This window comes from Coenobita brevimanus, chromosome 84 (genome assembly GCF_032717465.1).
Source record: "Coenobita brevimanus isolate Jiangsu-jjx chromosome 84, ASM3271746v2, whole genome shotgun sequence".
In the NCBI taxonomy this organism is placed as follows: Eukaryota; Metazoa; Arthropoda; class Malacostraca; order Decapoda; family Coenobitidae; genus Coenobita; species Coenobita brevimanus.
Window position 1 is genome coordinate 21,902,444 of NC_137037.1, and position 12,960 is coordinate 21,915,403.

The window sequence follows — 12,960 nt, forward strand, 5'->3', positions numbered from 1 at the left end:
GCAGTCTTCTTTCTTGATCAGAGACTCAGCCTTGTGGTGCTTGATACTGAACAGCATGTCCAGTTCTTCTCTGAAAGCTTCTTCATTTTGTAACTTGGTTTCTGAACTTCAACCCTTGCTTTTCTTTAGATTTTCCCGCCTCTTCAGGATCATTTTGAGGGAGTCGATGACACTTCGTTCTTCTGCTGTGGGGATTCTGGACTTTCTCCAGAACTCCACTGTTTCTTGCACAGCAATTCTGGAACTTTTGCACACCCTCATCTTTTCCAATTTGTGTAAGTGGAAATACCTTGCCAGCACTTGCTGAAGTGTCGAAAGGCAAGCCCCAGTGATAGTCTTGCTCGGCACTCTAAGTAAATGCATCCCTTGGACCGAGTAGTTCTCTTCTTTACAACATGCTACACCTGCTGCTTCCTCCTCCTTCATGTCTATCACAACACCTCTGCCAGGATTATTTTCTCCTTCTAGTGATGATTTCCTGAGGAAACAAAAAAATTGGATTTGGTAAAGATAGCTTGGGCACTCAAAACCAAACTGGACTGAGGGATATGCTCTGCATATGATGAGGAAATGGAAAATGTGGGGGAGGCGGTGGCTCAATCGGTAGAGGGGTGGCTTGCAGTCCTTACGGACCCAGGTTCGAATCCCGGCTGGGGCAGGGAACAGTTTAAGGATTTGAATTTCATTAAATCAGGCTTTACTGATCTACCAGAAGACCCGCCGACATGTCGTAAAAATACCCCCGCTAATACCAATACACCAGTCCTGTATGAGACAGCCCTAGCATGTATTCAATATGGACGGTGGGTGTTAGCGCCGAAGTGGTGACATTTAGAGGTGTATGGTATGTAGGAGGACTACTGAGCCTTGATAGCAGGCTGTGAAGCCTATGCCCAGAGTCGGACACATTTAAAAAAAAAAAAAAAAAAAAAAAATCACTATTTCACCATCCCATAACTGCACTGCATTCTGTAAGGGAGTGGAAGTGAACCAGATGTACTTCCTGCGCATTTCAGGCCAAAAATAACAGGTATGATCAGTCCAATTTCAGTAGGACACCACCACACAGGAGTAAAGGAATAAGGACTTTGTACTGGATGGTGATAGACAGTCGAGCTCTTGTGCAAACCGTTAACACCCTCCAAACACCATGGAATTTCCCTATGAGCTTTAGTTTTGATACATAGAATTAAAAACTGAGTCTGCACTGTTATTTCTTACTTCTCAAAAATTTACCTCATACTGCTCCGAGCACGACAATTTACCCCATTTGGCTCTGAGCACCCATATATATACATATATATATATATATATATATATATATATATATATATATATATATATATATATATATATATATATATACTGTAAACTCTAAATTATCTGCCATCACAATATCCGGCCCAATGCAATATCCAGCACTGCAGAGGTAGCTCTGTTAAAGTAATATCCAATGAAATTAAGCAAAATCAGGTGCCAGAATGGGACATAACCAGTAGTTCTATACAATATATGGCATTGAAATGTATCATCTGGCTCTTAAATGGTAGCCAACCAGTGCTGTATTACTGTTTAATTGTGGCATCCAGATTGGCAAAATCGCACTTTGGCAGCAGCCATCAAACTTTCCCATGATTGCACATTCATGACTAAAAAACGCATTTTCACACCCTCCAGCAGCACAAGGTTTGGATTCTCACCTTGGTGATGCCAGCACTAGCATTTTCGGCCTGTTTCCCGCACATATTCAGTGTGTTCTTGCATCCTTGATTAGTAAATGACAGAAATATGTCATCGTGTGCTTCAATTGGAGCCGGAGGTGGACCAGGTGATAAAGGAAATGGTGTAAGAAGGCGTTAACCCGGAACAGCTGGCGGTAAAGGGAAGGCCAAGCATGACTACCGCAAGGGGGTGAAAAACGCAAATATGGTAACAAGTTAAAAAATAAAATCGTGGTAGAATTGGAAGCAGTGGTGGGGCACACTAGCCCTACCCAAAGCTTCTAATACCCCCTAGCATCGAGTCCACTGAGCCCTTCACCTTAGCCTTTCTGGTGTGCTATGTTTGAATGGAGAGAGTGCATGTGCTACATGTGTAAGTAATATTGCTAATACATGCTGAATTTACAAGTAATTTCAGATGTTTTTATGTTTTATTGTAATTTTAATGTTACTTTATATTTTAATGTGTTAATAGCAACATTTCAGGTAACTTTAGGACGAATTTAAAGTAGGGTATACACTAGGGGAGCGAATTTTCTTACTATCCTGGTCGCTATTAGTTTATTTCCCATAAGGTCAATGCCCAAACTTTGGCAGAATCAACGTTGGTGGCACTTTTCGTGGTCCCTATTAGGTGGTACACCTGGTGCCTTACTGTACTGTATCATTATTATATTTTATTTTTTGCTTAATTTTCATCTCTTACTCATGGGAAAGTTGTTAGGATGGAAGTTTGAGACAGACTGAAATGCAATATCTGGATCGATGCCGATTATTGAGTCGATGGGAGGTGATATGCAAAATCTAGTGTTTTGTTTTAACCGGCTTAGGGCTTGGCTGAAATACTGTATGCCCAATAACTGAGGGTTGTATATACTATACCGTATCTGCATATGTATTCTGGAGAGCAGTATACACCATTCTTTGAACACACTTGCCAGCAAATCCTACATAACAACAGTGAGGGGGTTATTTTACACTATAAGTTCATCCCTGTGGTAGGTTATCGTAGTCTATCTATCTATCTATCTATTGCCAGACGCCTCAGTCCCGTTTGGGGTGGCCACAAACAAATCGCCTCCAAGTCGCCCTGTCCCCCGCCATCTCACTGCCCTGCTCCCAACTCACATCCCCCTCTCTCATATACCTCTCCACCCCATCCCTCCATCTCATCCTCGGCCTCCCCCTCCCTCTTCCCCCCTCCACCTTACTCACATACACTCTCTTCGTCAGTCTTTCACCCTCCATCCTCTCCACATGGCCAAACCACCTCAGTGTGTTCCTCATAACGCTTCCTATCACATCCACATCCACACCACAACGCTCCTTTATGATGTGGATGTGGATGTTATTGTAGTCACTGGTTCAAAATGTGTATAAGTATGAATTACAGAAGAATTCTGTTGCAACATACATTTTCTTAAAGAATATATATATATATATATATATATATATATATATATATATATATATATATATATATATATATATATATATATATATATATATATATATATATATATATATATATATATATATATATATATATATATATATATATATATATATATATATATATAAACACACACACACACACACACACACATATATATATATATATATATATATATATATATATATACACACACAAACACACACACACACATATATATATATATATATATATATATATATATATATATATATATATATATATATATATTTAGATAGATAGATAGATAGATACACTAAACAGTCCTGTCAACACTTTACTGCCGTCATATTTTAATTAAAAATGCATATGCTGTAACAGAATTCATCTGTAATTCATACTTATTCACATTTTCAACCAGTGACTTCGATAACTTATCACAGGGATGAATTTCTAGTGTAAAATAAAATCCCATGCTGTTGTCACATAGGATTCGCTGGCAAGTTTGTTCAATGGTTGGTGTATACTGCTTCCAAAATATTCACACAGTCGTGGAAAAAGCACTATGGTCATACTTGTGCCTTTCTGTTTAATATATCTCACCACTAACTTCACTGAATTTTCTGTCATCATCTGCCAGCTGTTGGCAGGCGTGATCTGTCGGTGATGGAATGAGTTCGCCGCATTACTCAGCCAACGTGTTTGTCCTGTCATCACGCCTGTTACATACTCTACACACCTGTAATGATGTCCCCCATCTCATACAAAATATGAACAGTTCCTGTCCTCTGCTAATGAGGATTAGATCTACTCGTATAGCATACTTGCTAAGAATTTTAATCTATGTGATTGGCCTGCTTGAATATCGTGTACAAGAGAGTCGACACTAGATCGGGGTGACCATTCTAAACATTACCCGTGTACAGGTAACATATTTACAAGCTAGAATAGGCTGCAATTTATTACGGGGTTTACAAGCTACTGCACGCCACACACGTGACTACATGAGGGACATTTATCACTGCAATTTCCTGTGGTTAGGGCGGTGGGGTACCTCGGAGTCAGTTTTCCCATACAGAGTTTGTGAAAGAAGACACAGTTTTTGGACATGGACTTCGACATGACTTTCTGCCATCCTTCCGTCACATGTAGTTACACTTTCCGTGGACTTTCCCTCTATCTGCAAACGTTTTTCATATATCCATAGAGCTTACCACTCCTTTTTCTGCTCCTTCTTCCCATACTTCTGCCTCTCCTTCTGCCCCTTTCTATTTCACTCCATCTGTCCCTTCTACTTTCAGTCCCACATCCCTTAGAGAACTAAAGCTCCTCCCAATCCTTCTACACTCCTTTTGCTCCCTGTCTCTGCTACATTATCCGTCCCTTCTGCCACACCCATATTCCTTACCGAACCCAAGGACACCTCGTACTCACTCCTCCCTCCCCTACTTTTGCCATGCCTTCTGCTACCCTTTGTGTCCCATCCTCACACCTCCTCCTTCTACTACTCTTTCTGCCACTCTCGCATTCCATTGAGAACTCAAAGATACCTCCAACTGCACTCCTTCTGCCCCCTCCTTCTTCTACTCCTGCCAGAGCCTCATTCCTTAAAGAACCCAAGTGCATCTCCCATTACTTCTACAATCCTTCCAGGCCCCGTTTGGCTGTCTTTCTGCCACTCCATCTGTTGGTCCTTCTGCTCCCTTCTTCCTTATTCTCCCTTTGTCCCTACTTTTCCCCCCTCCGTCTGCGCCTCCTGGTACGCGTTCTGTCCCCTCCTACCACCTCTCTTTGTGCCACTCCTTATGCTTCTGTTTCTGCCTCCGTATCATTGTACAGTTACCTCCACTTCTAACGAGTACAGCGGGTGGTCTGTTTGGTGAAATGTGGCACCACTGTGTTTGTTTACATCGTAGTAATGGTAACTGAATGGGCAGGCCCGGCAGAGCTTCCACTCCTCCGCAGTATCTAGTACCCACAGAAACAATGTTCTATCAAGTCATACTCTGTCTGCAAATCCATGTGTTTTCAACGTTTGTATAGTGGAAAGTAGAGAGAAAAACAAATTAGTAATGTTATTGGATCCCATTGCTTCACTGACAGGAGATGACTGAGGTAAGATGGAATGAAGGGGAGAGGGGGACAGGTGGTGGGGGCGCATGTATCGAAACTCTGTCGTGTTTCGATTTGAAAGATGAAGAGTGAGATTATACAGATGTTCTGAGGTGATCTATAACTCCTTATGCAATAACGTGTATTGGATGAATATTGGAGTCTAAATGTTCATCATACAGTGTGGTGAACAAGTGTAGTTGGGCATAAATGTTAGGTGTGATGTGCGGTGTCTCGAAACGTGGTTCACCTGAGTCTAATGTGTGTTTGACTCAACTGCTGTAACATTTTTGTGGCTGAACCAGGGTAGCCATACTTGACTCACCATTAAGCATGTAACACAACAGTCATGCCATGTTGTGCATCATCCAGTCTGTTTTATTGTGAGGGAAAGGTAATCATTATTGTTATGCAGTGTATTCTGAGTCCCTACTTCTTGGGTTAAGGTACGGTGCGACCTTGGGTTCTTTGTTCTCGACCGGGTCAGTCACAGGCAGGGATGGAAAGTCCAAACACAACTGGTCAAATTCACACATATATATTAACAATAGACAACTACACACACCCGTGATCAAAACTATGGGACATATAATAACCAGATAATCTCAGAAGGCTAGCCCTCACAATAAATATCTCCATCTAGTTCAGCGAGTTTGATCTTTACACAGTATTCTACCTTTCCTTACATTGGATAATTTCCACACAGTGTCATACATATGGTCCACGGTCCACATAATACACCAGGTGAGCTTGGTCCCGGGTATATAACAAATAGTCAAGTATATATCAATATACCAAAACGCGTGACATAGACGACAGTATATACTCAAGTCCTTATACCGTATATATATTCACGTAACATAAACGGCCTCCTATGCTAGTTATATGCATCCGCGTGACACAGACGATACCCTAGCTATCCTTATGCTATGTGTGTGTTACATAGGACGAGAGAATATAGCACTCATGATTTATCCGCGCGTGGGGGCAGGGGGTGAGTGGTGATACAGACTTCCTAACGAGACAGGAAGTTGGGAGTATACCTCATATATCACTTTCTGTTCACTTCATATGGCCAGAGCAAAAGGACAGACAGCATCAGTGCGGCACTGATGCTGTCTGTCCATATGTAACACTGGGGGCGGCCCGTGGCCTAGCACCACGCGCTCTGTGCATGAGCTTATTGGTGGGGAGTGCACTATTCCACACGGGGAGATAACACTAGGGGGGGAGACACTGGGGCGAGGTGGCAAGTACACTGGGGTAGGGGCTTCCCAGACACTAGGGGACAAACAACCTCAGTCTTTTACTTACGGAACAGGTGGAGAGGAGTGCTCGGGTCACAGGCGGCAGGAGGCCCTGTGCCAGGACCTACATGTGGTGGCCGGGCGTTGGGGGTTGGGCCGTTTGGAGTGTATTCCAGGGATCGATTGCCTGTGGGGTCACCATGAGTCCCATAGGAGTTGGTGGGTGGCGTGGTGGGAGGCCCTCTTTCTGTAGAGGCCTTGGGTGATGTGGGGGCTCTCTAGACTAGGGCCGAAGAGGACCAGGAGGTGCGCCTGGCCCTTAGTTGTCATCAGGGTACTGGGGGCGGACCTGAGGAGGCCCGGGCATAGGGACGGCTGTGAGGCAGGCGGCACCCTGGCTGAACTGTCGTCTTGTCCGACAGAGGCGGCTGTCAGGGAGGAACTGCGGCCACCTACTCCGGGGGAGGTCTGGCTACTGCAGCAGGCATTGGGGGAGGCCTGCTGACTCCGGGGGCTATGGTCTCGTCTGTGGGAGGAGGCCTTCAGGACTGGCCTGTGGCCTCTCATCCTGGCGGAGTCCGTCAGCACCTGGGGAGGGCGGGGCTACAGGGACAGGACACCTGGCCTCGGGGACGTCACACCCAGTCTGGTTTCTCGTGGGGCTCCTGGAAGGGAGCAGATACCACCGTCTCGAGGAGAGAGGTAGGGGGAAAGGGGCCTCACTCTGCCACAGGAGGGAAGCAAGAGGCAACTTCCTCTCTAGGAGCCTGGGGACTTGTGGAGGGAAAGCAGCCAAGGGCCGGCTCTTCTACTTGGCGGACCGGGGAGGCCCTGCCAAAACTCCGGTCTGAGGTGTGCGTGGGAGGTCCAGGAGACGTTCCCTTCATCAGGCAGCCCCGTTGGGCACTGACTGTGCTCCTACGAGGGACAGGGGTGTATGAGGAGCCGGGGGAGACTCCTCTAGACACAACAGACCCTGGCGGCTGGGAGAAGGCACCCGACGGGCACTCCCGGCTAAGGCCACAGCTCCAACGGAGACTGGACTCCTGCTGCAGGGCCTGGGACTCCTGTCCCAGGGACATCGGTAGGACGGGACGGAGCCTGTCCTCCTTTCGTCGGGGTAGGGGCAGGTTAGGGCAGCACTGGGGGACGGCGACGCTCTGTCCTGCGTGGTACCTCTGATAGAGCGTACCCCAGGGCCCGCCTTCCTCCTTGGGAGTGCCGGCGAAGGTCGTCTGGTGGACGTGCCGACATGCCGGCTCCCAAAGGTGGTTGGCAGAGGGTGGCTGACCGACAGTCCCTCCACCCACAGTATACCCGACGGGTGCTACTGTGCCGCTGCACCCTTGGGGAAATGGCAACCCTTGAGGCTCCTCAGTCTACTGCTAAATTGGAGGCCGATCCAGGGGACTCGGCGTCCGAGGGTTCGCTTGGGATCTTGCCACTGCAAGTCCCACCCTGATCCTGGCGAGTGTTCCTTCCGCTGAAGAGTAGTGTACTTTTACTGTATACTGCCCGGTGGTCTGGCTGCGGGGAAGAGGGGCATTGGGTCAACGGGGAGACATGCTGATTATGCCTGGAAGGCTCGGCAGGTGAAGAGAGCCTCCCTTCATTTCCTTGTGGGGTGTATCCTCCTCCTAGGGTGGTGGTGTCTGGCTCGATCCGCCGAGTCGGTATTTCAATTATATTCTCAAACCATGATATAAGTAGAAATCCTGTTGCATAGGATTAAAGCTATTTTGAGTGTAGGACAGCTATTGGCTTATGTGCGAAAATGTTGTGCAGTGATCATACTGATGGATCACGTGGAGGAAATGAGCTACTGTATTTGCATAATGAATGTATATCTTGTATTATAATAATTGAAATAACGGTGTTACAGTATGTGTGTCCAGTCCACAGATGATGTCGCTTCGAGGTGCTATTTCATTAGTCTAGATAGCTGTGACACAACATTTAAAATATCGATCATCGTATATTCTCTTTGAAACATTCATACATTAGTTTTCATACAAGTATTACACATTCAGGCCCTCCTTAGCTCCAGACGAACTTTACTGTTTAATTGTGTGTCTTCACTCACACACTGTTCATCCACAGAGAGCAACATTTCCTTTACCATGCAAGTCTGTCAGTTGTCTGCCATTATAACACAAGGATTTAGCATGTGGTCACGGCTACACAAAATATATCGGTGGCGTGGTGCTGCCGAAGAGAGTAAATTGCGTATCATCTACCTGTGGTTCTGCAGGGAGTCTGGTAATAAACTTCACCGATTTATTCCCATTCCAGTCAAGATAGCAGCCAAAGTCGCGGTTTTGGTGACTATACTGACTGAGCATTGAACACATTTTCAACTCCCATCAGTCTGAATGAGATCCTGTTTTCAAGCAATAGAAACATTTAGTGCTGTGAACAATGCAATTTCATATGTAAAGTAAGGAGTGTTTTATGCACCGTGTCATCATACAGGCTCATACAGTATAACATAGCCAAGGATAAGCTGGACCTATGGTAGGATAAAGGTTGAGTGCTGCTGAAGCGTCCAAGTAAACGCAAGCAACATTGGTGCACCAGCACCTGGATGATAAAACTCAACCACCGCGCTTTAGGCAAAATACTCTCGGGTTCTGAAGCTACCCCACGTCATCCAGTAGATTTACAGAAGGTCGTTGTTAAGGCTGAAATCTCGTCGTAGTGATGCGATATAATAAGGAAGTCAAAATATATATATATATATATATATATATATATATATATATATATATATTAGTGTATAGCACCTCGAACAAAGCGACATCATTTGTGGACTGGACACCCCTAACACCGTTATTTCAATTATTATAATACAAGATATACATTTATTATGCAAATACAGTATCTCATTTCCTCCACGTGATCCATCAGTATGATGACTGCACAACATTATCGCACAATAGCCCAATAGCTGTCCTACACTCAAAGTAGCTATAATCCTATGCAACAGGATTTCTACTTATACCATAATTTGAGAATAAAATGATTGCTTTTCCCCCACAATAAAACATACTAGATGATGCACAACATGGCATGACCGTTCTGTTACATGCTTAATCGTGAATCATGTATGGCTACCCTGGTTCAGCCACACAGTAGTTGAGTCAAACACACACTAGACTCAGGTGAACCTCGTTTCGAGACACCGTACATCACACCTAACATTTATCTCAATTACACTTGTTCACAACACTGCATGAAGAACATTAAGACTCCAACATTAATCCAATACGTGGTATTGCATACGGAGTTATAGATCACCTCAGAACATCTGTATAATCACACTCTTCATCTTTCAAATTGAAACACGACTAAGTTTCGATACATGCGTCCCCACCACCTGTCCCCCACTCCCCTCCGTTCCACCTCACCTCACAGTCATCTCCAGTCAGAGAAGTAATGGGATCCAGTGGCATTACCATTTGTTTTTCTCTCTACATTCCACTATACAAACGTGTAAAAAACTTGGATCTGCACACAGAGTATGACTTGAACATTATTTCTGTGGGTACTAGTTACTGTAGCGGAGGGGGAAGCTCTGCCGGGCCTACCCATTCACTTATTATTACTACGATGTAAACAAACACAGTGGTGCCACATTTCATCAAACACACCACCCGCCCCGCTGTACACGTTAGAAGTGGAGGTAACTGTAAAATCGGCATGAAAGGATTATGATGTGCCGATTTTCTCCATTTTCTCTAAAGTGTACGGGATGTGCTAGAATCGATGTGCGATGACTATGGCGGGACTATTAATTCTTGCATTCGCTTGGAAATTTAAAGCAATTGTTGACAATCTTTTCTTCCTTTATTTCCTAGCCTCATTCATTCCTCTTTCCCTCCCTCATCATGCTATCCCGCACTTATTGTTCATCCATTCATCGCTCCTCCATTGCCTCTCGTCTCTCTCCAACAGCTGGTGCTCCTGCTCAAATCGCTAGAGTTATATGAAATGACCACGTTCCGCATCATCATGCAGATTGCAGCTCAAGTACTGGCTTATATTAATTCCTGCGTCAACCCCATACTGTATGCCTTCCTTTCAGACCCATTCAGGTGAGTACAGAGAGAGAGAGAGAGAGAGAGAGAGAGAGAGAGAGAGAGAGAGAGAGAGAGAGAGACTTGACTCGACTGGACTAACTAGACCAGATACCTAAACTAGACCAACTAGACTAGACTAACTAGAACTGACTACCTGAACTAGACTAACAAGACATACTAGACTAGACTAACCAGACTAGACTAACGAGACTAGACAAAATAGACTAGATTAAACAAACTAACTTGACTAGACTAAATAGACTAGATTAAACAAACTAGACTAACTAGAATAGACTAACAAGACTTAACTTACTAGACTAGACTACTAGACAAGGCTAAGTAGACTAGACTAACTAGACTGGAGTAACTTACTAGACTAACTTGACTAGACTAACTTGACTAGACTAACTTGACTTCACTAACTGGACAGGACTAACTAGACCTGACTAACTTGACTGGCTGAATGATGGATTGGTTGAGTCATTGATTAACTGACTGACTGACTACTTGATTAGTTAACTGTGACTAACTGACTGATTTATTGATTGAATGACTCATAGGTTGGTTGGTTGATCGGTTGTTTGACTGTGACTGACTAGCTGACTGACCATCTGATTAATTGGCTGAATGGCTGATTAAGTGACTGCCATAGTGGTTCATTGGTTGGTTGATTGTCTAAACGACTGATTGACAGGCTGATTGTTTGGACTGACTGATTGAATGATTGATTGATCAGTTGACTGAATAAATGATTGAGGGACTGTTTGATTAGCTGACTGATTAGTGGATTGATTAACAGATTGATTGACTGGTTAATTGACTGAATGAGTGACTGGCTGATGAATGAATAGATGGATTGACTAACAGCTGGGTGAGTTTGCAGATAGATGGACATACATTGATAAATAGATAGACTGACAGATAGATAGATAGACTGAAACAGGGAAGACAGATAGACAAAAGGACTATTAGAGAGACTGGGAAATTGAGAGGAGACATTGGTTAGTAAAGAACTTAAGATGATACACAAATGAAATGTTGGTTAGATAGGTGAGGTCGTCTGTGATTGAAGGAAAGCTTGGTGAGTCTGGGGAATGCTTCAAGATTGATAACTAAACAGACAAACAGATAGATTGTGGATAGATAGACTGAGTGACTGATTGATCGTATAATAATATACTCGTATAGACATATACAGACAACTAGCAGATACTGAACAGACTGTAGAATGGCTGGCTGGATGGATGAATGCATGGATGGATGGATGGATGGACAGAAAGATAAAGGAGTCTCCTGTGAGCCACCGAAGAGCATATGATTAAGAGGTAGTGATTAGTGAGTCAAGGTAAACATGATTAGGTGGGGAGGGAAGAGGCTTGGTTCGTCAAGAGGGTGAGAGAAATTAAAGAGGAAGAGGGATTCGCTTGTGACTGTAGTAGAAGCTGGGAAGGTAAGTGGAGGGGTATGTAAATATTGATAAAAGCTAGTGAGACCAGGAATTTTCTAATGTAAAAAATTGCCTTTACAAAACAGATAGGCAGATGAGTCGTGCCTTATGGGTAATGTCCATAACGACGTAAAGAGCACAAAGTTAATAAAACCCCACTCATTGTAAACACTTCAATAAATCCACACTAACTCACTTTTTCCTTGTACCCAATAGAAAGGCATTCCGTAAGGTGATCTCCTGTGGCCCTCAGCGACGCTCAGCCCATAATGGTAGGACGGACTTGGAGACAAGGCCTCTCAGTCCCCGTCCAAGCCCGCAGCCCTTCCCAATGAGAAGCCTGACTGCAAATACCACCAACCACCTTAGTCCTTCCCCGAGTGCTGCCTTCAACCACACTACCAATACCACCATCACCACCAGCTTTACTAATGGAGCCACGCGTGATGATGGGTCCAGTAGTCCACAGCCTCAAGACGTTAGATTTCTCTCTGGAGGACATAGGCAGTCGGTCAACTATGGAGGCCTGAGTGGTGGATCATGCAATTCGGCAACAGGGAGAGAATAACGGCTGGTAGCGAACCTCTCAAGTCAGTGTGAACTTACCTGAAACGTTGAAGCCAAAGAGCATGCAGTTTTTAGCCTAGGAGGTTCCGTAGGCCTCTTTTGCAGTTTATTTTCTGCGCGTGACAACCGTAGTATTCTTTTTTACGTTACTTATAGCATAATCGAATCAACGTTCATAAGCAACATAAACGAAGGGAGTAACTCACTATATCCAGCTATAGTGTTGTGGGGACGAAGTACTATGGAGTTACCAATGCCCAAGAAAACAGAGCTCAAAAGTATATTATTACGACTGTTCATCGTCAAGACCAACGATATGCATAATGTGTAAAGCTGAGATGCGTTTCTGGTTTGC

The 12,960-nt window shown here is 44.3% G+C and overlaps 1 protein-coding gene across 1 annotated transcript in view; it reads left to right on the forward strand.

Annotated features, from left to right (window-relative positions):
* LOC145410093 (allatostatin-A receptor-like) overlaps window positions 1-12,606 on the forward strand; it is a 62,633-nt gene extending 50,027 nt beyond the window's left edge. The window contains exons 6-7 of the mRNA XM_080280298.1: window positions 10,467-10,606; window positions 12,255-12,606. Of these exons, the coding sequence (XP_080136424.1) occupies window positions 10,467-10,606; window positions 12,255-12,606 (492 nt within the window). The remainder of the gene's footprint in view (window positions 1-10,466; window positions 10,607-12,254) is intronic.
* The last annotated feature ends 354 nt before the right edge of the window (window positions 12,607-12,960 follow it).